At 50.3% G+C, this 25552-nt stretch overlaps 2 protein-coding genes across 2 annotated transcripts; both read right to left on the reverse strand.

The window, feature by feature from the left end:
* Positions 1-1650: 1650 nt before the first annotated feature.
* Positions 1651-12376, reverse strand: DEPDC1 (DEP domain containing 1). Its single transcript, XM_062497955.1, has 12 exons — positions 12299-12376; positions 11333-11598; positions 9899-10037; positions 9106-9224; positions 8581-8711; positions 8124-8171; positions 7293-7433; positions 6031-6843; positions 5294-5466; positions 4476-4652; positions 4091-4276; positions 1651-2317 (listed from the first exon to the last, which is right to left on the reverse strand). Exons 1-12 carry the CDS (start codon positions 12374-12376, stop codon positions 2177-2179), a joined length of 2412 nt encoding a protein of 803 aa, XP_062353939.1. The 3' UTR covers positions 1651-2176.
* A 9-nt stretch (positions 12377-12385) lies between these two features.
* CTH (cystathionine gamma-lyase) lies at positions 12386-23989 on the reverse strand. Its single transcript, XM_062497956.1, has 13 exons — positions 23828-23989; positions 22181-22262; positions 21640-21735; positions 19822-19931; positions 18950-19081; positions 17701-17758; positions 17392-17469; positions 16671-16823; positions 16411-16532; positions 15594-15646; positions 14393-14531; positions 14201-14277; positions 12386-12569 (listed from the first exon to the last, which is right to left on the reverse strand). The coding sequence occupies exons 1-13, from the start codon at positions 23987-23989 to the stop codon at positions 12386-12388; spliced, it is 1446 nt and encodes a 481-aa protein (XP_062353940.1).
* Positions 23990-25552: the final 1563 nt, after the last annotated feature.

The raw sequence follows: 25552 nt of genomic DNA on the forward strand, positions 1-25552 counted from the left end.
CAGTGGCAAACATCAAGGAATCTCCTGAGCCGGAAGGGCTCACAGGATCATGGATCCAGATCCTGGTCCTGCACAGGACAATCCCAAAATCCCACCCTGTGCATCCCTGGCAGCGCTGTCCAAACTCTCCTGGAGCTGCTCTGGCAGCCTCGGGGCCGGGACCATTCCCTGGGGATCTGGGCAGTGCCCAGCACCCTCTGGGGGAAGAACCTTTCCCAAAATCCAACCTGAGCCTCTCCTGCCACATCTCCAGCCGTTCCTGGGATCCTGTCCCTGTCACAGGAGCAGAGATTGGAGCTGCAGCCCCTTGAGGTCTCCCCTCAGCCTCCTCCAGACTCAGCATTAGGAACCACCCCTCCTAAGAGTCACCATTTACGAAAACAACAAACAGTGCTGTAAAGAGTCATTTCAAAGATTAACAGGATGTGAGTTTCCTGCTGTACTCTCAGGCAGAAGATGAAGGTGTTTTATCACCTCCCACATAGATGGAAACAGCCCCAGGATCCAAACTGGGGTGAAGGGACATGAAACAGCTCCTGTTCCATTTGCTGCTACAACCAGCACGTGAGGGTTGGACTCTGTCCCTGGCTTTGCATGTTTGCTCCCTTTTCCAAGGCAGCGTTTCCACTTGGACAAGGATTCATTTAAGCTTCTCACAGAAAAACCAGGATACTGCACTGAGATTGTGATTGAGACCTCCTATTAACCCTTTCTGTTGAAGAACCATAATTTCTCTAATTATTCCCATTTTGGTTAAGTTCTGTTGAAACCTTAGAAGGGAACGTTAAATAACCTGGATCAAAAACTGGGAATAATGAGGGCAGGCCTTTGAAAAGCCAAATCCAGGGAAATGTGAGCTTCTCACCTAATAAGTTACTTAACTGGAACACCACAAACAAAGCATTTATACAACATGGAATGGGGTAGGGAACATTGGAAGCAGGTCCAGGCAGGTGCTGAGTGTTGGAGGTGGTTGGTTACAGATGTTCCAGGGGAGCAACTGCCCCTGGAAAGCACAAAGTTCCCACAGGACATGAAGGCATCATTAATACAGGGTAAAATGAGGCTAATTTGGGTTTATCATTTACAAAATATTTTTTTTTTTAAAAAAAGAAGAAAATGGTATTGTTCAGGCTCGGGATCACAGATGCACCACAGAATTCCTGGCTGGGAGGGTGGGCAGGCCCTGGCACAGGGTGGAATTCCCAGAGCAGCTGTGGCTGCCCCTGGATCCCTGGCAGTGTCCCAGGCCAGGTTGGACATTGGGGTTGGGATCACCTGGGACAGTGGGAGGGGTCCCTGCCACGGCTGGGGTGGCACTGGGTGGGATTTAAGTTCCTCCCCAACCCAAACCACCCTGGAATTTCAGAGCCCTGCAGTCGATTAACTACTATCAATTATACTTTCCCCAAAAATATTCCTGGAGATTTAAACTCCTGTAGGGGAACCTTTATAATAATTAATAAGCAAATCCCTAACTCAGGGAAAAATAGGGAAAATTAGCGTATGCTGTTCTTACTTCATGGACCATCCATCACTTCTGTTCTGAGAATCACACCAACAGCTCCTAAATGAATTTCCCATGAAAATGTCAGAAATACACTTCAAGTCTTTTAATATAAATAAATATCAAAAAGCTGATGAGGGTTTTACAGATGATATGAACAGAAGCATTTATGGAGTGAGATAATCATTTATTTATGGTGAACTGGCTCTCCTGGTCCTGAACTCATAAAAGCTCCTTTGTTTAAAGACAAACATTTTGAGAATAGAAAAGGCACTTAGTCACAACATATAGACATGTAAAAACTACAATAAATGGCACAAATTCCTCACCAGATATTTAAAGGTTATAACAAGAGGCAGGTCATTAGTTTTGCATTAAATAACGTATATAAATTTTTTTGTTGACAACAGCTTTATGTGTACTTTCACATATTCCTACTCCAATATATTGTAATAATTTGTAAACAGATAAATATTTTTCTTCTAGAAGTTATTCCAAAGTATCTGCACAAAAAAAAAAAAAAAGAAAAAAGAAAAAACTTCTTTTGGCACCTTCCAGCACAGTGTCCATGTAAACATTTCCTCCTTCTACAGCACCAAACTCCTGGAGCAATTCCTTTGGTGAATCCCTCACACTTCCAGCGGGGAGAAATGGCTCAGGGTGGTGAAATCAATACCTGAGGCTGTGAAATTTGGGTTTCCTGAGGCTCAGCATGGGCTGTTTGATGGTGGGTTTGTTCTCCAGGAGCAGCGCTTCCGACTCCGTGCTTGGGAACCTGTTCCTGTAGATCTGGGGATATTCCTTCTGGAACTGCAGCACACACAGGCACCAGTGACAACAGAATCCCAGATGCCACAAAAAACTCCAGCTGTGCCAGAGCACACTGCACGCCTGCTGTGCCTGCAGAGCTGCCTTGCAGGAATTCCTTGGATAAGTGTGTTTTACCCAACAGGGGAGCCAGGATTCAGCCTGTTTGGGAAGGGTTCTCCCAGGAAAGCTTACCTCTGATTCCATGAAAATTAAAATACCTGGAATCAGAGCAGTGATTTGGACATTGTGCCTGTTTCCCATGCAAGGCTTTAGGAAGGACTGAAAAACTGTAAATACATCTGAACATGAGCTAAACCCTTCCACTAATGGATTCAAACCACCTTTGTAACTTCTGGTGTTGACACAATTGGGAACTCACCCTCTAGAAAGTGCCATGAATTTGGCTTTTCCCAAGAATTCCCAACATTTCCCATGGAGAAGAACATGTCCAGCAGCTCCAGGGAAGTGCCCATCCCTGTGCTGGCACTGCTGAGGCACCTCCCAAGTCCTGGGATCATTTTTGGGTCACCATTTCCTTCCTCCCCTTTGCCCTGCTGCTGTGAATAATTTCTTACTCTTCACTGACTCCAAGCTTTAATCAACTATAATTAACCATTCTTCTTTACACTCAGGAGTTTTGATGGTCTTGAACCAAACAAGACTCACTTTTAGAGGCCCAGAAAGTTTCCACAACACAGATGGAAGTCAGAGCTACAGGAGGGGCACCAAAGCCAAGAGTGGCTGCCCTGAAAAGCTGCTTGTTCAAATGGGAGTCACAAGACTTGCTTAGGAGATTCCAGGACAAGTACAAAACTACTCCATTGGCCAGAAAGTTTTGCCAAAGGAGAGAAAAACCCTCCAGGATTAAATCCTGCCAGAACTGCTGTGATTTAGCCTTACTATTAGGCAAGTTGTTGGTAGGCCTGAGAAGTGCAAGATAATCTTGAGCATTGTAAATGTTACAAAACACAAAGCCAAGGCCACCAAAAGAATGTTCCAGGATTCTCTACAGAGAGAGTTTGGTCTCTTAAAGCCAAAAATTCTTGCTTTTAACATCTGTTGAATTTAACCCCAGCTATGGCATGGTAATGGTGACTTGGAATCCAGGCTGCAATTCCATCAGGAAGCACTGAATGGAGAGCAGGAGCTCCAGCAGAATGGTTTCATGCTGGTTTTACACCATTGTTTGAACACCACTGCTGCCAGTCAAAGGCTGGATTGTTATGGAGTGGTTTGGTTGGAAAGGACCTTCAATCCCATCTCATTTCAAAGCCCTGCCACGGCAGGGACACCTTCCACTGTCCCAGGCTGCACCAGCCTGGCCTTGGGCACTGCCAGGGATCCAGGGGCAGCCCCAGCTGCTCTGGGCACCCTGTGCCAGGGCCTCCCCACCCTCCCAGGGAACAATTCCTTCCCAATATCCCACCCATCCCTGCCCTCTGGCAGTGGAAGCCATTCCCTGTGTCCTGTCCCTCCATCCCTGTCCCCAGTCCCTCTCCAGCTCTCCTGGAGCCCCTCCAGGCCCTGCCAGGGGCTCTCAGCTCTCCCTGGATCCTTCTCTCCAGGTAACAGCCCCAGCTCTCCCAGCCTGACTCCACGGATGCAGCATTAAAGCCATCTTTAAAATCCCAAGCAGAGCACATGAAGCACTGGAGAGCTCTTGAACACAAACACTTCCCAGCACATTCAGCTCCTCTCCTGCCCCAGGCTCTGGTGCCTGAGCCCTTCCCTCACAAAGGCACTGTAGAAGCAGATGAAATGAAATAAACTCACCTGTTTTAACTTTTTCTTTTTGTCCTTCACAGAGAGGTTTTTATCCTTGATGATGTTCTCCAGGAGCTCTGCCACTGCAGCCTGTGAGGCGGAGACCTTTTGTTCTTCAAACTCCTGAGGAGTGATTTGTTTGCAGTAGGAATATGTTGGCAAGATGGCACAAATTTCTTCTTTTCCCTGTTTGCACTGAAAGAAAAAGGGCTCAGCATGCTGAGCTGATTCTGTACTATTTCACTAAGTACATCATAAACACTCAGACACTCTCAAGCTGCAAAACATTATCATTAATATCTATACATTCAAAATGTCCTGGGTGTATCTGCATTTTCCCAACTTCAGAAGTAGCAATTAACAAATGAATCTGAACTGCTCTCACGGCACCAACCTGAGCCATCTTCATGTACTCGAGGTGATCCCGCACAGCAACCTGCAGGTAAGTTGGGATCTGGAATATTTCCTGCTGATGGTCCATCAGGAAGGAAACCAAGCATGTGGAAAGGAGCTCATCCAGGTCTTCCTCCTCTGCACAGCGCAGGACACAGCGGGAAAACGTCTGGATCAGCTGCAAAAGTTCAGCACAACTTCAGTGGGCAAAACTGGGATTTATTTCCCTCCTCTCCACTCCACACAGTGGCACAAATCCTCCAATACCAACTTCCAAGTATGGGCATACAAGGAGGGAAAGTCATCGTTGTTCCCTCATGTGAATTAAAGTGATTTCTGTGGAATGGAACAGCACTTTCAATGAAAAATACATATTGGAAAAAGGTAGTAGCAGAAAAAGGATTAACCTATAGAAAAACTAACATCTTCACAGAATAGAATCCTGGAATGGTTTGGGTTGGGGCAGGGACACCTTCTACCATCCCAGGCCTTGGACATTCCAGGGATCCAGGGGCAGCCACAGCTGCTCTGGGCACCAGTGCCAGGGTCCACTCACTCTCTGAATAAAGAATTTCTTCCTGCTTCTAATCTAAACCTAAATCTTCAATTGGCCATCTTGAGACAAGTGAGGTGATTAAAACCTGCAGAGCCAACCTAACCCAGACCTAATGCACACTAAGAGCCAGGTTTAAACTGGAATGAGCTGAGCTTTAACCCTCCCAACCCAAACCAGTCTGAGATTCTAAATGGCAGCTGGGTGAGAAATCAGACTCTGGAATCATCTGCATTTTTTTTAAGAAGAGCTTTTCCTTCTCTTACCAAGGTCCTGGTGCCCATGGCATCGTGCAGCCGTGGCATGTCAACATTGCCACTGATCCTGGCCATCATCCTCAGCAGCAGCTGCAGCTTCCTGCGCCTCGGGGGTGGCAGCAGCAAACAGCAGATCTGCAGAGCTTCCACTGCAATTCTTTCCAGGTGAGGCTGCAGGAGATCTGCAAGTTAACCACAAAGACAGCTGGCATTAAGATATGAACCAGCTTCCTGCATATTTTTATCTTTACCTCAGTACTGCAGATTTCTTATTTTTCAGTGTGATTAATTATGTTTCAGGGAAATCAGCTGTAACACAGAAGAGAATGTACAGGCCTTTCTTTGCGTGGTCTTCTTCAATTTCCTTCCTTATGATGCAATTAGGACCACAATACAATTAAGGAATGACACTAATTATTCCCAGAAGTATTTCCAGAAAATAATGATTTGCAGAACAGAAAAAGACATCTCCAACAGGCAGGTGTGTGCAGGTTCCCTGCCCCACCACTTACCTGAGCAGAAATTACTGACACAGCAAGCTCATACTCCACAGACACTACACACTGCTGCTTGTTAGCAGAGCTACAGCAGTTTAAACAATACAGCCAGCAGATTTTCTATAAAAGCCCCACGAATCCATGCTCTGTGCCTATCCACAAACCTAGCAAGAGTGGCAGAGGTGAGGGAAGCAGGGATTAGTGAGGGCACACAACAAGGCAGTACAACATGCTGCAGAGAGCCCTTACTTGTGCCAGCCAGCACACAGGGGGAGGGGGGGACAGAGCCTCCTGACAGTGCTGTGCTGCTCCTGCTGAGCCTCTTCGTGGTGCCGATGGCACAGCCCTCAGCCCTGCTGGCCTCTGAGGGGTTGGCTTTTCCTCGCCCCCAGGGCCGGGGCGGTGGCTGCACTGTGGTCTCAGCGCTGGGTCTGCTGATGGCACTGCAGCTCCTGGAGCTCCTCCTGCCCAGCAGGCTCAATGTTCCCTTGGAGCCATCACCCCGGGGAGGTGGGGCAGGCCCTCTCCCGAGGCTGTGCCTCTGCGTTTGACCGGAGCTGTCCCAGCCCAGCTCCACCACCGAGTTCACTTTCTGCTCCTCCAGCAGTTCTCCACTTCTCCTGATGGTGCTCACACCACCGCCCCTGAGAGGGGCACATCCTCCTTTACTACACACACTTGAAGCAGCAGCTCCAATTCTTTCCAAGGAGTAACACCTTGTCCTAACTGCTCCAGGTGGCTCTTGGCCACTCCTGAATCCTGCAAGATTCTGGCAGCTCCCTCCCATCAGGTTCCCAACACTCCTTTGCTGACGTGGCAGTTTGTGCTGCTGCCATTTCTTTCCGTGTTGGTTTTGGGCTCCCAGCTCTTCTGAGGAAAACCTGGAAGCTTCTCCTTTCTCTTTCTCATCAGGCTCTTTGAGGAGCAGGCTTAGGAGAAGACACTCAGTGGACTTGAAAGAGTTCAAGTGAAGAATTTTTGAAGGCTGAGGGTCACATTTCTCCTCTTGGACAGAACGTTTTCCACTGCCCAGACCAGGAATTTGGATGTAGCCACACATAACTATCAGGAAATGAAAGAGATGTTAAAGATGCAAGCACTATGAAAATGAACCAGTTCAGAGAGCTGCTAACTGGGCAGACAGACAACAAAGCTAAGATATTAATTAAGACTTTAGTTCAGTCCCAAAGCAATTTAACAAGGTCATTGCAAACAACATGCAAGAACAAAGCCAGGTAACGCTGCAGTAGTGAGGAGCAGGCAGGACAAGCACATCCTTTTAAGTTTTTGTTATTGAGTATTTAGAATGTGAGCTGAAACAGCAATTTAAATGGGAAATCATGAGGCAGAACTACATTTTAATTGACACTAGTACAGAATGGAGCAGGGATTATCCTCACATTGAAGCTCCCACACGGATCAGGGGGCCAAGCTCTGCTTTGAATCACACATTTGTACCTCAGCTGATCTGAACTTAGAACTTCCCTTACTGCTTCTAAATTCATACATACCTAAGATGTTAACAAAGAGATCATAGTATTCAAAAGTAAGCAATGGCTCAGGAAGACTGACAAAATAATCAGCAACTGTTCTGAACACGTCCCGCTCAAAGCCACTGTAGGTGGCTTGGCTCATGTCATTGTTCCTGGGCCCTGAAAAGAGGGGAAGAAAGGAAATTCACACCAAAAATCCACAATCCCATTATAAAAGAAATTTTTGAACATCAGCCTAATTTTATTCTTGTTTCACGAGCAAAGAATCCTATCAGCAATCCACAAATACTGTATTTGGCACAATCTGTAAGCAAAAGCAGTCTAAGAGATTCCAGGCAGCCACTGAAGAGCTGTGCTCAGTTCTGTTCCACAGCAGGAAAATAAATAAAGAAAAAATAATCTGTGGTCTTTACAGGTTCCTCAGCAAGATAATAGCAAACTCTTAAAATGTCCCTTCATTTCCAAAGTACAGTGATCCCAGTTCTCCCACGGGGAGTTCAAGCTCCTTGAGCAAAAGGAAACTCGGCACATGGAAAAAAAAAAAGCTCATTATCTCTGGTTTCATTTGAGAGGCATTCATCTAATTAATTTATAGCTGATTGTTTAAAAACCAAAAAAAACCTGATCTCCCCAGTTTAATATCAAGTCTAGGAAATGTTTTAGTCCAGTTAAAAGCCAGGGACTGGACAAAGTCCTTTTCACTCCTGAAAAACTGCATTAGAAGAAACCACCCACAGGTTTTGCCCAGTTTCTGAACTGAAACATCACAGCTGATTTCACACACACAGACATCTCCCTTTCAACTCTCCAAAAAGGTTTCTGGAAGTAAAAAGCTCCTCAGTGACTTACAGTAGGCCAAACACTTCATGGCTGACAGCACCCAGTGAGGGAGGTCTTCTGAAATGCAAACAGATAAATGCATCATTTACACAGGAGCCCACATAATTAACAACTAATAATGGCTCACACTATTAAATAACACTTAAAAGTACAAAAGATTCAATTTAAAACTGGCTTTAAATATTGCTACACGTGTTAATTTTGATAGGATAAAGGGGGATAACTTCAAACTGAAGGTGGGATATTGGGAAGGAATTTTTGGCTAGGAAGGTGGGGAGGGGCTGGGATGAATTCCCAGAGAAGCTGTGGCTGCTCCATCCCTGGCAGTGCCTGGGATAGGGGAAGGTGTCCCTGCCATGGGATTATTTGGGTTTGAGGAAAAAGTGCAAGCAACAGACTGTGAAATAGATCAATTATTGTTTCTAAACAAAGAATTTTTAAGCAAATCTAGGGGAATGAACATCACCTGCTTTGTCCTGCAGCATCACCACCCCGTGCTTGCTGGTGTTGCTCATGTTGTACATGACAAACTCAGGGATGATCTGGGCTGCCTGCAGAACCTCTTCCAACGAGGGGACTCCCAAAATGGTTTGCAAACTGGGGGAGGAAGAGACAAAATATTTGCAAGGGAGGGAGAAAAACCAATTCTTTCTGTATCTATTCAAAAACTCTTGGGAGGGCTGAAGTGCTGTTTGGCAAATTCTCCCTTCCAGGAGGACAAACTGAGGACACTTCTCCGTGGGACAAACAGCAACAATCACCAAGGAACAGCACCTGTGGTGTTTAAAATACATTTCAGCACCAGCACAGGAGCAGATATTCCTGAAATGCAACAATCCAGTGTCAACACACAGGTTAGAAAACCTGTGTAAACAACAGAAAAAAATATTCTACTTAAAACATGGTTTTAAAGATGAAAAATGAATTGCAAAAGCTTGCTTGGGCTGTGTCATACCAAATGAGAAGGTGCTGGGTGTAATTCCTCACTTACTGGATCTGGATGATATTTCTCCATGTTTCCTGCACATCTTCCTGGGTTATTTCCCTCCTTTGCAGGGTGTCTTCCTTCTTTTCTTCTTTTACATCAGCTTTTGGTCTTGCTAAGTTTTCCTGGAAATGAGTGGTTTATACTGTAAGATAAACGAGCCTCTTAAGGCAATTAAAAATTAGAGGGAATTGGAATTAGAAGAACATTAAATTCCACATAAGCCAAGGAGTAACCTGCAGCCTCAGCACTGAGACAGAAGCACACAACTAAAAAAAAAAAAAAACCCTGATAATCCAAAGTCAGCAATTTCAAAGGTAAAAACACCTCAAATCCAGATGTATTAATATGTGAATTATCCTCCTTTAGGACTGGAGCCCAAATTCAGAATTTATGCACACAAATCTCAGCTGAATTAAGGGCCACACACACATTCCACCTTCTCAAAAAAAAACCCCATGACCAGTTTAATAATTTCTGCCTTTTATTTGTCCCCCAAAGATAAATTAAATTTCAACAAGGCCATATTGTGCAGATCATTTCTAGGACTTCACCTTCCAGCCCTCCCAATACTTTAAAATCCCTTAGCAGAGATAATTCTGCACTGAGCCAAAACAGAGAAAACACAAAAAATAAAAACCCCTCTCATATCTATTTATTTCTTAACATTATTCAATTCCTTTGAGTCTAAACTACTCTTTATTAAGGGAAGATGCCACAACAGAGCAGTGCCACTAGAATTTAAAGAATAAAGACAATGCAAGACAGCTGCAGTGCTGTAAAGAACAGAAGTTATTACCAGAGACTGCAGGATCTCCTGTTTTTTCCTCTTGGATGAACCGGGCAGTTTAAAAAGTTTTCCTTTGTCTCCAGAGAAGTTTTCCAAGTTCTCCCTTGGTGGGCTTGGTAGAGGTTTGACTGGAGAAGTTGGAGGAAATCTGTAATGAATGGGAGAGATGTGAAATACATGCAGAATTGATCTGTAATTAAATAAATGACTTGACAAAACAAACCCTCTGATTCCACACCAGCGTGGCTCTGTTAGATTCATTTAAAAAAGGAAAACACTGATTTTTTTTTTTTTTAATTTATCCTATGATAAATTAGCTTTGGGCTGTTTTTCTTGATGCCAAAGTCAAGCTGAAGATGTTGGCACAGCCTGAGCCCAGAACGTGAGAAGTGAGGCCAATTAATACCTTTAATTTCAGAGCTGTTTGGCTCTGTTTCCTACTCAGACTTTGTATAAAAGCTCCAAGAGAAGCAAACCCAGCAGGCAGCTCCTACAAAACACTCTGGCTTCACTCCAGAGCACTGGAGTGCAGTTTGTGTTCCAGCAAAAAACTTGGATAGACAAAACATGGGGACACACACAGGAGTGAAGTAAAACACTCAGAGGAGCAAAACACTGCTAAATAATCAACTTTTTGTCCAACATGCTCGACCCAGAGCAAGGGATTTTTGTAAATCTGAGCAATTTTAAATAAAATTCTCAACCTGAGACATCACCTATTTATTATTAATGTTATAAGTACATATTATATTATTGGCTTTTTGCAAATATTCAAACGAATGCTGCATGTATAATGTTGGGAAACTTTGCTGTGTGAATAGAGTTTCTTTTAGTTCTGCTATTAAAACTTAGAAATAGCAGTGTGATAAATATATTTTTAGACTATAACAGGGTGACATAAAAAGCTTTTGTTCATGTAACAAAAAATAAATTTTCACATTCTTAGATTATCCTATTGAGATAAAAAGTCAAAAGTAACAAACGCCAAAACTCCAAGAAAAAAGATTTATTAATATTCGTTATCAAGGAGTGCACCGATAAGGAGGAACCAGAAAGAAAAACAAACAAACAAAAAGTTAAAAAGTTGATTTACAGGTTGGAGGGAGATGATTTTGAATAATGCATGAAGGTCTATGAATATGCAACATGCTGAAGCATTTAAAGAAGTGTTCTCCGAGTTAAGGTGTGCTCTTGGTGGAATGCCCAGCACCCAGCCGTTGTCACCTTTCACTTTATTATTAAACTTTTAAAAAAACTCTACCAAGAAACCAAACCTCATTTTTTACATGCATCTTATTAAACTTTTAAAAAATCTACCAATAAACTGAACCTTGTCTTGGTTTTTTGTTTTTTTTTTTTTTTTTCCCCGTGAATTACCTATTTACCATCCTACGAATGTATGAATTACGTAACGCTACGCGAACACCTCCCATCTCACGCTACCTGTACAGGGCTCCGTTATCCTCCAGATTCTCAGCTCCCCACCTGCCCTTGATGTCCTCGATGACGTGGTTTTTGAGGAATTTCCGCAGGAGCTGCACCGTTTGCTGCCGGGTGACGTCGGGCCCGAAGCTGCGGTGCTCGCGGAGCTCCCGGTGCAGCCAGTCCGCGGCCTCGGCCGCCGTGAAGCAGCTGCCGTGAGCGCGGAGCCGCTGCCGGTGCCGCCGCAGGGGCATCCCCGCTCGGAAGTACCGGGTGAGCTCGTTCCACTGCGGGCACACGGACACGGCACGGCCCCTGCAGCAGCCCATGTCGCGACAGAGGGCGGGGGGGGGTGTGCAAGGGAACCCATGGATCACGGCACGGGGTGTCCCTGAGTAACCGATGTCGCGATAGAGGGAGGGGGCGCCCCAGGGCTCCCCCATGCGGCGATAGCGGGCAGGGCGTCCCGGACATCGGCACAGCGAGAAAACGGGCACGGGGCAGGAGGGCTACGGATACCCACGTGTCGTGACAGGGAGTGGGGGGGGTCCCAGGGTACCCACGTGTCGTGACAGGGAGTGGGGGGGGTCCCAGGGTACCCACGTGTCGTGACAGGGAGTGGGGGGGGTCCCAGGGTACCCACGTGTCGTGACAGGGAGTGGGGGGGTCCCAGGGTACCCACGTGTCGTGACAGGGAGTGTGTGTGTGTGTGGGGGGGGGGGGGTCCCAGGGTACCCACGTGTCGTGACAGGGAGTGGGGGGGGGGGGGGGGGGTCCCTGAGCACCGTCACGACAGCAGGGAGGGGAAGGTCCCAGAACACGCAGATGTCGCGGCAGCGGGCACGGCGCATCCCTAAGCGCCGCTCTGTCGTGACAGCAGCAGTCACGAGGGGCAGAGCCACCTCCTGTCCCGCAGCACTCGCACGGGTGCCACGGGCGCCCCGCTCCCTCCAGCAGCCGCGTCCCCGAGTCCCGCACGGTGCTCACCAGCCTCGTGGCGCGGTACGGCCCGAGTCCAGCTCCCGGTCCCGCTCCCGGTCCCGGTCCCGCTCCCGGTCCGGCCATGGCGGCCCCTCAGCCGGAGAGCGCAGCGCCCCCTGCCGGCCCCGCCGCACGCCCAACGGCCGCCGCCGCCCCGCCGTTCGAATCCGCCGGCGGCCGCTGATTGGCCGAGACAGGCGCAAGCGCGCGTGACGTCACGCGGCGGGCCGGGCTGGGGGACTCTGCAGGCGGCGAGTTCGAATCCCGCCCCGAGCAACTTCACAGGCGTTAATTACCCAGCTGTGATTAACAGTAATTACAGAAATTCATCAACCCCCAGTTCGTTATTTGACAGTCATTAACGTGCTGGGACGGCTGGCTCCGCCTCATGTCCGCTGAGGGGCAGGGGGTGGCACCAGTCTGGGATTCTGTGGAAGGAGGAGGTTTGAGAGGGAACACCTTCACTTGGGTTTTGTCAGGATTTCATCCCCCTGTGTGATGAAGAGTGTTCTGGCTGTGGCCAATACAGAATTGTCCTGCCTCAGCTCCATCCCTCTCCTCACCTCCATCCCATTCCCCTCTCCCCTCAGCTCCATCCCCTCCTGCCTTCCCACAGGAAAATTCCAACAGCTCCAGGGTCACTGCAGCCCCTGATTCTGAACACGAGGAGCACGTGCTAATGGAAACACAAGCAAGGAAAGGAAAAGCGTGTTTTAATTAAAATTATTCCAATAATTCCCACAGCACATTATTTTTTCTTAAAAGAGACAAAGACTCATCTGTAGAAGGTTGTTATTGGCCAGGTGTTGGACTTCATTTTCAACAAAACATCAAGAGAAGGAAAAGCTCTTAAGCAAATTTCTAACTTAATTAAAATAAATTTGAGGTCAATCAAGTTTTTGAGCAGAGCTGATGGGTGACAAGAGAATGACCTGAGAGCAGTAACAGGAACCAGCCCTTGTGCCCCAAACCCTGCAGCAGCAGGAGAAACACTGAGCTCTGCTGGGAGAACTGGGATCACGTTCCTGGGGTGCCCACGGCTGCTCCCACACAGCTCCTGGCTCCAGACATCGCCAGGGAGAGCCCAGGCTGTGTCCAGCACACCCTGCACAGCCAGGGAGAGCAACCCAACAGCAGCACAGGGGAGTGCCAGGAACCCAGGCTGGAATTCCCAAAGGCAAAGCAAGAGTGGTTTGGTTTTCCATGTCCTCATCCACAGCCATGTCCAGTTCCGAGTTCCTTTTTGACCCTCGAGGTTTATTCAAACTGCAGGAAGGAAAGGGAGGGTTCATTGTGCTCTGCCCCTCTATCAACTACACATTTTTACTTTCCTTTTCATAAATTAAAGTCACATTTTAGCAATAGACTTCATGCTGGCAAAGAGAAATACGTGGAGTAACTGATTCCCCCCACAGTAAAAAACAACCACACACACACACAAAAAAGGAGAAAATACAGGAACAAACCTTTCCAATGCTGTCTGAAACTCTGCCCTGACAAACCTGAGCCCTGTGTGAGTCTCCCTCAGCCTGACCTGAGCAGGGCCATTCCCAGCACTGCAACCCCAGGGAGATCCCAACTACTCCTGAATCCACGGGAGCTGTGCCTGGCACATCCCACCCTCTCCTGAATCCACGGGAGCTGTGCCTGGCACATCTCAACCTCTCCTGAATCCACGGGAGCTGTGCCTGGCACATCTCAACCTCTCCTGAATCCACGGGAGCTGTGCCTGGCACATCTCAACCTCTCCAGAATCCACGGGAGCTGTGCCTGGCACATCTCAACCTCTCCTGAATCCACGGGAGCTGTGCCTGGCACATCCCACCCTCTCCTGAATCCACGGGAGCTGTGCCTGGCACATCTCAACCTCTCCTGAATCCACGGGAGCTGTGCCTGGCACAGCCCAACCTCTCCAGAATCCACGGGAGCTGTGCCTGGCACATCTCAACCTCTCCAGAATCCACGGGAGCTGTGCCTGAGCAGGGCTGCAAACAGGGAAACTTTAATCCACACCCCAGGGTCCACGTGGGAGGAGGTGAAGGCTCAGCCCCTGGCAAAGGCTGGCTGGGGATTATTTTTGGAAGGGAACACCCCACTCACCGAAGCCTTCAGGGCCTGCTCCAGGTCTGCCAGCAAATCCTCCTCATCCTCCAGCCCCACCGAGAGGCGGATCAAGGTGTCAGTGATTCCCAGAGCTTGCCTTTCCTCCTCAGGCACTGAGGCGTGGGTCATGATGGCCCTGCAGGGATAAAAAACATCTTTATCCCAAGAATTTGGGATTTTTATTGGTAAAACCAGCCTGGATGGTTCCCTGCCAGCACCCCTGCAATGGCAGCAGGATCTGACACCTCCTCTGTGCCCCTCGTGTGACCCCACAGATTCAAAGAGCTCCTGGCAGCAGTTCCTGGAAACAATGGGAATGCTCACAAGTCAGGGAATTGCATCTCCAGGTTGTGCTTCCAAAACACCAAGGATCAAGGAGAAGGGGATACTTAAAAAAATCTGTATCTGAAAGAGGAGAAAATCCCATTCCCCTTCTTTCCAGAGCTGTTTTATTTTATTCTACAGAGGGGCTGTAAGCTCTGCATGTGGGGAACATGCAACCTCCAGTACACAATCTCCTGGTTCCACTTCTGGTTTCTCAGATCCCTTCTCCTACTGTCCCAGATGACTCTGGAGGTTTATTCTCTCCAGCTACAGAGGATACAGGCAAGAAGGGATTTCCCCATGTGCTCAGTCACTGGCACCAGCTCCTTTCACCTGCTGGAGGGGTTCAAGATCTGCTGTGAAATCAGTAAGTGAAATGATTTAGCGTTTAAATATAGTTATTAATTTCCACATACCTTTTCTAAAAGCAAATTGGCATTGAGTAAAATAATGCAATTCCATGCCAATCCTATTTGGGGCAGTTTCAAAGGCCCCCAGGAGGCGCTGCCAGGGAGGCAGAGGCAGCTGGGTGCACACAGTGACAGAGCCCCTTGTGTGAGCAGGGAGCAGAGCGTTCCTCAATGCCAGCTGCTCCTTATCCCAACACTCAGCAGCCTCTGGGATTGTCTTCATGGCCACCAACTGTGCCTCAGCCCTCTGGGCAAAATTCCTCCATGTCTGCACTCTCAGAATTCCCTCCCTCTGGAATCTCCCCTGGCTTTGTGCTGCACAGCACAAGTTTGTGCTAAGTCCCCGAGTTTTGCTAAAGGTAAAACGGCCAAACAGCTCTGGGGGCTGGAAAACTGTGGGAATTTTGTGGTGCTCTGCAGCTTTTTGAGGCTCTGAGGATGGATGGATGGAAGGATGAACTTACGGATGCTCTGCCAGGCTCTCGTAGCCACCCAGACTCTCAGCCAGGGCAAACACCTTTGGGAGAAAGGGAAGGAGGTTATGGATGCATGGAAAGAGAGCTCGTAGAATCAGGGAATATCCTGAGTTGGAAGTGCCCACAGGGATCACTGATCCAGCTTCTGGATCAACAATCCCACCCTGAGCATCCCTGGCAGCTCTGTCCAAACTCTCCTGGAGCTCTGGCAGCCTCGGGGCTGGGACCTCTTCAAGGACATTGAGGACAAAGGAAAACTTAGGGACATTTTTCCCTCAAGGTTTTCTATAATGACAATTTTCATGATATAAACTGTATGAGCTGCAATTAGGGAATAAAGTGCACATCTGGCAGGTAAGAGCTAAGATTTAAACCAGGCTCATCCTGCCCCCTGGATGGATCCCTGCAATGTCCTTGGCTGGAGCCAACCAAGCATTCCCAGAGCCAGGGGCTCCCTCTCTGCCCCACGACTCAGGCCCTTCCTCACAGGCTTTCCCTCCTGTCCTGAGGGCACCTGCAACATTGCAGAGAGCAGCAGCAGCCCCAGCTCCCCAGTCCCGCAGAAAGCCCGTGCTGAGCAGCAGCTCCCGGGCTGAGCTGGACACGCCTCACCCCGGCAGCAAACAAACACTCCCAAGGGGCTGAGGCCTCCCTTTGTTCCCTCTCATTAACCCCCAGGGACAAATCATCCCCGATTTACAGTGGGGCACACCCAAAGCACTTGGCAAGAAAAGCCACTTCCACCCTCCCCTCAGCGGGGCAGGTTCAGCTCCCTCTGAGGATGATTTTATTGCCTTTATTTTACCTTCAAGTTCTTGAGGAAGGCAGAGGCATTTTTGAGGTTCCCTTTAATGTAGAAGGTGATCATTCCAGGACAGCCCGTGCACTGCTTCTGCATCACTTGATACTGGGGGTGGGAAGGCAACCCTGGAACGGAGAGAGTTGAGAGAATTCCCAGTGCAGAGCTGGGGCAGCTCAGCCTCACCTGAGTGACCCGACCCCAGCCACGGGACACCGCAGCTCCCAAATCCCTCCCCTGGGATGCTCCCAGTCCTGCCCACCCACCTGGGTAAATGACCTTCTCCACCCTGGGATGGGATTCCAGGAACTTGGCCACAGCCAGGCCGTTGTGGAAGTGCAGCTTCATCCGGAGGTGCAGAGTCTTGAGCCCACGGTTGCAGAGGAAGCAGTCAAAGGGGGAGGGAACAGCTCCCAGGGCTGTGGGAATGGGAACAGAATTCCACAGAATTCCACAGAAACACTGGAGTTTTGCATGCAGCAAAGCCAAACGTGCCCTCATCTCCTGCATTTCTGAGGTTGGAACAAGTGGGAGGACACCAGACACAATCTCTGCTCCTCATCTCCCACACTGGGGAACCAATTAACGAGCCCAATTAACAGGCTCAGACATCAAGGACTAACATTTCTTGGATACAGTGCACCTTCACTGCTGAGGGCAGAACCCTGGACAGGAAAATTGCTGGAATCATCAGAGATAAGAAAACTCTGCACTGGGCACATCCTGATGGGTGAATGAGTTTCAAACCTCCCTAACTGCAGGTGGGCACCTCACTGGTTTCAGGATGTGCCCCAGTGCTCTCCTCAAGTGCTTGGGAGGTGAACACCCATGTCTCTCATTTCATGGGATTTTTTCTAATTGAGTTTTCCCAGTTCTGTTAATTTACATTCCCAGGTAGATTTCCCAGCTGTGTGCATGCACACCCTCCCCAACAGGAGCTGTGGATGTGAACAGGATTCCTGTCAGGAATTCCTTATCTGGACTTACAGTTCTGCAAGAATTTGAGCCTCTCATATAGATCATCCCGGTTTACAGAGACCAGGCCCATGAGAACATCACTGTGCCCTACAAAAGACAGGGGACAAGAATGGGATCAGCCATTCTAGCTGCTCCAGGGTCCTGCCACAAACCCCCAGGGACACCTCCCACCACCCCAGGCTGCTCCAAGCCCCAGTGTCCAGCCTGGCCTTGGACACTGCCAGGGACCCAGGGGCCTCCCCACCCTCCCAGCCAGGAATTCCTCCCCAGTCTCCCATCTAACCCTGCTCTAAGGATGTGCTGAACTCTCCTACTCACCATTCATGTATTTGGTTGCAGAAGACATACAAATATCAGCCCCCAGGGACAAAGGACGCTGAAACAAAAGGAAAGTAACATCATCATTTAAGTTTGGGTGCACTCAGGTTCATTCCCAGCTGTTCCAAAGGGCTGTGAGGAAAAATCAGTGGAGAAACAAACACAAGAACCTGAGGATGACAATGGAACATGTGCTGAAAGCAACAGTACAGGGAGGCACTCTGAATTCAAGGTAAGCACAAGAAAATGTCATTTGAAAGCACTGCTCCAACTCCCACAGGCTCCAGGGAGAGAAGAGATTGAGCACATCCAGTATCCAGTGCATAGCTGGGAGAAAATAATTCTACTGCTCAGCTGAGGCAGGGACAAACAATGGCATTTACCCTGTAAAGTGCATTTCCCTGGGAAATGAAGGACTCCAACTGCAGAGCAAAGAATTGCTTTGTTTCCCAGCTGTTGGAGATCCTGCCCTGGAGGAGCTGAGAACACGAGGAAAGGAGGTTCCTTTGCAGCTCTCTCTCCCCCCTCACCCCCCAGCTCTGTCCAGGAGCCTCCTCAAGTGAGACAAACCAGGACGTGGATGAGCAGTGCCAGATTTTTAATCAATCACTAATTAAGGCACTTTGCACATGATATCAACACATTCTAAAGAGCAGAGGGGCATCTCTGTTAAAATGGAACAAAGCAGGCAGATACAAAGACTGCTGCTGCCACATTAAACATGGCCTCCCAGCCAGGGAATGTGGAGATGCCCAGCCAGAACCATCATGGAAAAGCCCTTCTACACTCAACATTGATGGACAAATCACTGTGAAATTCTCATTTTATTAGCCCAGTGTGGTACCTCACCTACTGCTCCCATCAATTAATCATTAGCACTGATTTTCTCTCCACACTGGACTGCTCCAGACACATTAACCAGCACCCTGTGTTCTTCCACAGAGCCCTTTCTGGAGGAAATTGGGAATTCTGAAGTGAATAACACATTGCTGGGGAAATCCCCAAGCCTTAGCTATATCCCAGGCCAACTGCAGAGCTTCTTGAGCTAAGCATTAACACTTTCTGCAGAGTTCTCTTAATTCAGCAAGGTCACAGTACCCTGAACAAAACCAGGCACTTCTCTCTCTGCAGAAAGGGTGGCTTCACACCTGCAACACCAGGGCTTAGCTTGATGTCCTGGGAAATAGATCTGATATGATCCCTTCCCAATCCCTTTCCCAATCCACCTGCCCTGGGGCAGGTGACACACCTGGAAGTAGGCAGACATGAAGCTGTTGTCCACTGCCAGCAGCACCCCTTGGTGTCTGCTCACCACATCTGAGCAGGCTTTGATGTCGATCACCTTCAGCGTGGGGTTCGTGGGGGTCTCCAGCCAAACCAGCTGCACAAACCCAACAAAACTCCAGGTCAGAGAGTTCCCAGTGCTGGGCTGAGTCCAAGGGCTCTGGGAGTTCAGTGGGGTCAGCTCCCCGTGGGGTTTGTGCAGGGGGGACGGGCAGTGGCTCTGCCAGAGCCGGGGGAGGCTTCAGCTCCTCCAAGCTCAGGGAGGTTTCCCTTCAGCTGGGAAGTGCATCCCAGAGCATCCCAGCTGGAGAAGGACACAGCCAGGACAGAGCCTTTTCCCAAAGCCTTTCCCAGCTGGAGAAGGACACAGCCAGGACAGAGCCTTTTCCCAAAGCCTTTCCCAGCTGGAGAAGGACACAGCCAGGACAGAGCCTTTTCCCAAAGCCTTTCCCAGCTGGAGAAGGACACAGCCAGGACAGAGCCTTTTCCCAAAGCCCTTCCCAGCTGGAGAAGGACACAGCCAGGACAGAGCCTTTTCCCAAAGCCCTTCCCAGCTCAGTTCCCTCCCCTGGAGCAGGGATCACCCACCCAGTGCCATGGAGCACTTCTGGCTCTGAGCTCAGTGTTCCCTCTGCTCTTCCTCACCTTTTCCCTCCTCTCTCCCTCAAGGGGTTTTTGCCCTTCTCAGGATGTTTTCCATGAGGCAGCACAGTGCCACATGGTGGATCCAGCTGTGCCCCAGGCTGCCCCCCCTCAGCTCGACACACCCCCTAAACTCAACAGGAGCAAGGATAAAACAATTTAACACCCCTTTAAAATCCATTCCCTCTCCCCTACCTTGGTCTCTGGTGTAATTGCAGCTTCCAGGCATTTTGGTTTTGTGCAGTCAACAAAAATTACTTTCAAATTAATTTCTGAGGCTACTTTCTGGAAATATCTGTTTGTGCCTAAAAAAAACCCAAAAGAAATCACAAAATGAAACAACTTCCTTAACTTTCATTCCCTGCTCTCCAGCCTCTTGCATCATCCAGGCACAGGCAGGAGGGCACAGCTTTATGCTGCACACCAAAAATGGCACATTTGTAATTTCTTTATTTACAAAGTTTAAGGATTGCCGTGGATTTGATGATCATGAAATAGTAATAATGGGAATATGGGATCAGAGTGATTTATGAAGTACTTGAAATCACTGTGGGGTTTCATCATCAGGAAACTAAACAGAGAAGAATCATCAAGGGGAAGATTCCAGCTACTGTTTCCCATCATCCCATTAAAAATTATTCCTTCCTGTCTTTGAAGCCTTTCCCTGGAAAGATTAGAGAATCCAGCAGCAACAGGCGATCAATGGATGTGCAGCACTCACTGCCAGGAAATATTGCCTGGATTGAAAATTGTTGGTTGGGTCCTTTTGCCAAGGTTATCCCCAGGGACTGAGTTTCCCATCTGAGCAGGGAGGGATGGAACATGGAGGTGAATTCTGTGAGCTGAAGGAAACATCTGAGTGATGGCTGGGTGGTTCTTTTGTGAGAAACCCTTTCTGTATAAGAAACCAAACCAGGGGAGAGACACTGAAATTCACCCCTGCAGAACCCAGCCCAGGCTGAGGCTTTGATGGGATGGGCTCTGCCTGACAGACCCAGCCTGAGCCCCTCTGCATGAGGAACTGAGCCCCTGCTCTGCCTTAATGACTTTGATTAACTGAGTGCTGGGGGGAGGCCTGGGAGTGAGAGGAGCAGGGATTCCTGCTGTTTCCAGGATCCAGCTGCACTTTGGAGGTCACCTGGCGGGGCAGAGCTGTGATATGAAAAGCAAACGTGTGTGTTTGTGTTGGATGTGCACAAGCACAGGGCACTCACTGGCCAGCAGCCACCATTCCCAGGGAGGGGAAAGGGGATTCCTTCCATTCCCCAGCTATTGCTTGGGAACAGCCACCAGTGGCTGGGCTCTGTACCCCACCCTGGACATCACCAGGCTGGATGCGAGTGCCAGGGCTGGGGCAGGGACAGCTCTGCTGAGCAGTGACACAGCTCACCCAGCAAGGACACCACGGCACAGCAGGGACAGCCAGGCTGTCCTGGCAACGGGAGGGAGCTCACCCTGCTGAGGGACTGGGGCAGAGCTGGGTGCACTCTGCCACTGGGGAGTGCTTGGGAGAGGGCATTGATAAATACAACACCACCACCACAGGGTGGGTTAGCACAGCACTGAGGTGTTCAGAGGACATGGCGACAACAGAAGGAAGGTGTGCTTCTGGAAGAAATGATGGAATTGTTGTTTGGAACAGTCCAGACAAAATACTGGTTGGGAAAGGGCCAAACCTTGGGAAGGGACAGGAGAAACACCAGGCACTGGGAAGTGCTGCTGCCTTGGGCTGCAGAGGGTCCTGCTCTGCAAACAAACCTGGGCAAGACAAAGGTGTTGCCATTTTCCCCTCATTCAAACATGCATTTCTGGTTATGTTTTTCTAAACCTCCATGTTATGCCAACGGAATATTTCAACATCCAGATCAGACAGGAGGGATCTGTGTTCTCACACAGCAAAAAGGCTTCAAACAACAGTGAAGTCCTACATGGGAAATTCAGAGTTCCTGAGAGCCACAGACAGGTTTGATCCCCTGCACAATGAAGACAGAAGCCACAGAGTGCTGTACCCACCTCCATAGACATCATCCATGCAGATAACTGTGTCCCCTGTCTTCAGCAGGTGACAGATGTTCAAAAGAGCTGCTAAGCCAGAGGAATAAGCCAAGCCTGGAGGAGAAAGGAAAGTGTTTGATGTGACACAACAAGTCAGACTTGCCTTGGCCTTCCTCGCTTTGCCTCTGAAAAGAACCTGTTCTGTCACTGCCTCACTGGGAACGTGGAGCCAGTGACAGCAGGAGCTTGATGTGCACAGCACAGAAGCAGCACAGACCCAGCACAGACACTGGGACAGACTGGGAGCAGGGGCTGCCTGCTCCCACTCCTGCTGCCTCCAGTGTTGCTGTTTCCTAAATGAGAAGTGCTGGGCTCTTCCCCACCTTGGAGCTGCTCCTGCCCACAGCCAACAGCCAGAGCTGTGGTCACAGAACTATGGAATGGTTTGGGTTGAAGGGACCCCAAAGCCCACCCAGTGCCACCCCTTGCCATGGGCAGGGACACCTCCCTCTGTCCCAGGCTGCTCCATGCCCCAACGTCCAACCCATGAGGTGCTCACAGTATTTGGCTCCATCGAGGGCAGCTGCAGCCTTTTCCAGGCACTCCCGAGTGGGGTTCCCAGACCGGGAGTATTCATAACCCTGGGGTGGGAATAAGAAACAAACATCAGAGAGAGTATGGGGAAGTTTGGAATAACAGCAGCTCTAGGTTCCTTAAAGAGCCCTGGCTGAGGGCACCCAGCTCCTCCCAGAGCAGCAGGAGGCTGTCCTGGCACAGCATCCAGCTGGGCATCCCCACAGGAGAAAGGGGCCTGGGGTGCCCTGGGGCAAGGAGCCACATTCTCCTGCTTTTGCCCAGACATCCATCTGTGAGCACTGTGGGAGAAAAGGTCCTGGGCTGCACAGTCCAACCATCCTCAGAACGCCAGGCTGGGTCAGGCTGGAAGGGACCACGAGGGTGCTCAGGTCCCACTCCCTGCTCAGCGGGGCCATCCCATAGCACAGGGCATGGGATCGTGTCCAGACAGTTCTGGATATCTCCAGTGAGGGAGACTCCACAGCCTCTCTGGAGGGAATTCTCAGGGAAAACCTGTGTCCATCTCCATCATACCCACAGGGTACTGGCCAAATCCTCTCATCAGTTCTTGAGAACCTATATTTTTCTTAGTGCTACAGCTTTTATGTAAATTCTGGGGAAATGCAATGAGGAAAATACCACTCATGCATGCACAGATGCAGTTGTTACCAAGAGAACCTGCTGAGCACCCTGGGATTTGCCTGCTTTTAGGATTTCTCTTTAATGTCAACTTCCTCATAGTCAGGAATCCTGCAGACTGCTCTGGCAGAGCTCCCGGCAAGAACGTGGATCCTGTCACCAGGATGTGGCTACAGCAGCATGACTCCTCCTGAGGGCCCCCTCAGCACAGCTGGGATTCTGTGTGGAATGAGGAATCACAAGGCAAATTCCTCCTGCCCGACCAGCAGGTGCTGATTTAGAAGCGGCAGCTTTGCGCCACAACCCGTCAGAAACTTCAGCACAGCTCAATACAAACCTTTCCGGCACTTTTTACAGGGCATCCACAAAATCCTTAGGAAATATTCCCTCGGTTTGGAAGAAAAACTGAAGCAGGCTCTTACATAAAGTGCGTGTAGAGAAACAGGGATTCTATCCGGATCCCAGCAGGGCAGGGAGAGCCTCCCAGATTCCCGGCTCCGGGCAGTCCCTGGAGCAGCATCCCTGCGAGCCCGGGGGCACTGGGAGCTCCCTGCTCCCCTTCCCCCGCCTGTCTCACGGGAACCATCCCAACCTCATCCCAACCTCTGCCGATCCCACAACCCCAGGCTGGGTCAGGTTAGAAGGGAATCCCAGCGGCTCCTCCGCGCCCATCGCTGCTCGGCAGGGCCATCCCGGAGCACAGGGCACGGGATCGCGGGCAGGCGGCTCTGGAATGTCCGCACTGAGGAGATTCCAGCGCCTCCCTGGGCCGGAGCCCCGCTCCCAGCGGAACGGGATGCTCGCGTTCGCCCAGGAGCTGCCACGTGGGGAAACACCGGCAGCGGGAGCTCCCTCCCCTTCCCGCACCGGGACTCGCCGGATGCTCCTGGTGCCCCGGCTGTGCCCAAACCCGGAGCGGGGCCCGCTGCTCCGGTGGGTGACTCAGTGCCCCGTGCGGGGCTCGGTGCTCTCTGGTGGTGGGCGCACTCACCGCGTGCTCGCCGGGCGCCCGCTGCTTGAAGGTGGTGGAGAGCGAGATGGGCGGCACCACGGCCCCGGAGCGCCACTGCTCGGGCTCCTGGCCGGCATGAATGGCGCTGGTAGCGAAGTGCTTGAAGGGAGGCAGAAACCCCAGCGTCCCCTTGTCTGCCATGGCCGCAGCTCTGAGGAACCGGCCCTCAGCGCTCCGGGGGCTCGGCAGGGCGGGGCTTTCGCGCCTCCTCATTGGCTGCGGCGCCGGCGGGGCGCGGCCCCTGCGCACTCCCATTGGCTGCCGGTGGGGCGGGGTGCGCCCGCCAGGGGGCGCCCGCGCGCCGCGCGCTGTGGGGCCGCTCCCGGGGAGCCGTCCCTGGATCCAGGGGCGCCTTCGCCGGGAACAGCCGGGAGTGATCCCGCAGAACGTGGCTGATCCACAGGGGAGCAGCGTGCTGGCTGCTCGGCAGCGCTGCCTGGAGTGCCTCAGTGCCTGGGAATAACTCCAGCGCGGAACAGGTTGGGAAAGACCTGCTGGAGCAGCTCTGGGGGAAGGACCCGGGGGTGCTGGGGGGACAACGAGGTGTCCCTGTCCAGTAGCGTCCAGTGGGATCCTGGGGTGGCAGGCAGAGCATTCCCAGCAGGTCCGGGAGTGATCCTGCCCTGTGCCCAGCCCTGGAGGCGCCTCTGGAGTGCTGTGTCCAGCTCTGGATCCTCAGCACAGCAGGGACAGGAGCTCCTGGAGCTGAGCAAGGGCTGGAGCATCTCCATGCCCAGGAATGGCTGACGGAGCTGGGGCTGCTCAGCCTGGAGAGGAGCCCCAGCTGAGAGGGGCTGAGCCCTGGGCGTCCCTGGGTGCCCCTGGGTGTCTCTGTGTGCAGGGAGTGTCAGAGCAGGGCCCAGGCTCTGCTCCCGGGGCTCAGCAGAGGCACCAGGAGAATGAGCAGGGATTGATCCCAGGAATTTCCCTGCACAGGAGGCAGAACTTCTGCCCTGGGCAGTGCCCAGCCCTGAACAAATTTTGCAGAGAGGCTGTGGAATTCTCCTCTCTGGGGATATTCCAGAACCATTGGGACACAACCCTGTGCCATGGGATGTCCCTGCTGGAGCAGGGGCGTGGCACCAGAGGAGCCACTGTGGTCCTTTCCACCTTTACCCATCCTGGGATTCTGTGATTAAAAATTAATTCACTGGGTCTCCCTGCCAAGGTTATCCTGCATGGACTGACGTCCATGCAACAGCACTTTGACATCTAAGGACAAAGGGCACATATAGTCTGAAGGCCACTCATGAATGATTTTTATATTAGATTTTGTAAGGAAACATTTTCTTTACAACAAAAATATGAATAAACTCTGAGCAAAGCTGGACCTAAGAAGAACAAACCTCTGGATGTGTGCAGAACCACGCCCCACGCTCAGGACACAAGCAGGACCCCGGGGTTTAGGAAGGAGGAGTTCCATTCCCTGTTGACAAATCTGCTTGGTGTAGGAAATTTCTGTTGATAGACGCACAGAAAAAACTCATTGTCAAGCATTTGTAATTGTAATCCCACAGCTGGGATTTCCTACAAACACAAGTGTTCCCAGAGCCCTTCCCGTGAGTAATGCCTTGGTTCCATTTCTGGGGTGAATAAAGGAGTCCATAATAAGCTGGTAAACAGTGACTTCATAGCTCCAGTAATTAAAAATGCAGAATGAGGCTTCCAACATCAGCTGAAACCTAAGCCAACTCCTCCATTCCA

Source organism: Cinclus cinclus, chromosome 8, assembly GCF_963662255.1.
Source record: "Cinclus cinclus chromosome 8, bCinCin1.1, whole genome shotgun sequence".
NCBI lineage: Eukaryota > Metazoa > Chordata > Aves > Passeriformes > Cinclidae > Cinclus > Cinclus cinclus.

Bases quoted from the DNA above. Each gene is read 5' to 3' on its own strand.
- DEPDC1 (XM_062497955.1), bottom strand. From the start codon at position 12,376: ATGGCCGGACCGGGAGCGGGACCGGGACCGGGAGCGGGACCGGGAGCT. The intron at 9,225-9,898 runs GTAATAACTTCT...ACTCATTTCCAG, and splicing joins AGGAGATCCTGCAGTCTCTG to GAAAACTTAGCAAGACCAAA. The intron at 5,467-6,030 runs GTAAGGGCTCTC...GTTAACTTGCAG, and splicing joins CTGTGTGCTGGCTGGCACAA to ATCTCCTGCAGCCTCACCTG.
- CTH (XM_062497956.1), bottom strand. From the start codon at position 23,989: ATGGCAGACAAGGGGACGCTGGGGTTTCTGCCTCCCTTCAAGCACTTC. The intron at 22,263-23,827 runs GTGAGTGCGCCC...TTCCCACCCCAG, and splicing joins GGGCGCCCGGCGAGCACGCG to GGTTATGAATACTCCCGGTC. The intron at 19,082-19,821 runs GTAGGGGAGAGG...GGGTTTGTGCAG, and splicing joins CAATTACACCAGAGACCAAG to CTGGTTTGGCTGGAGACCCC.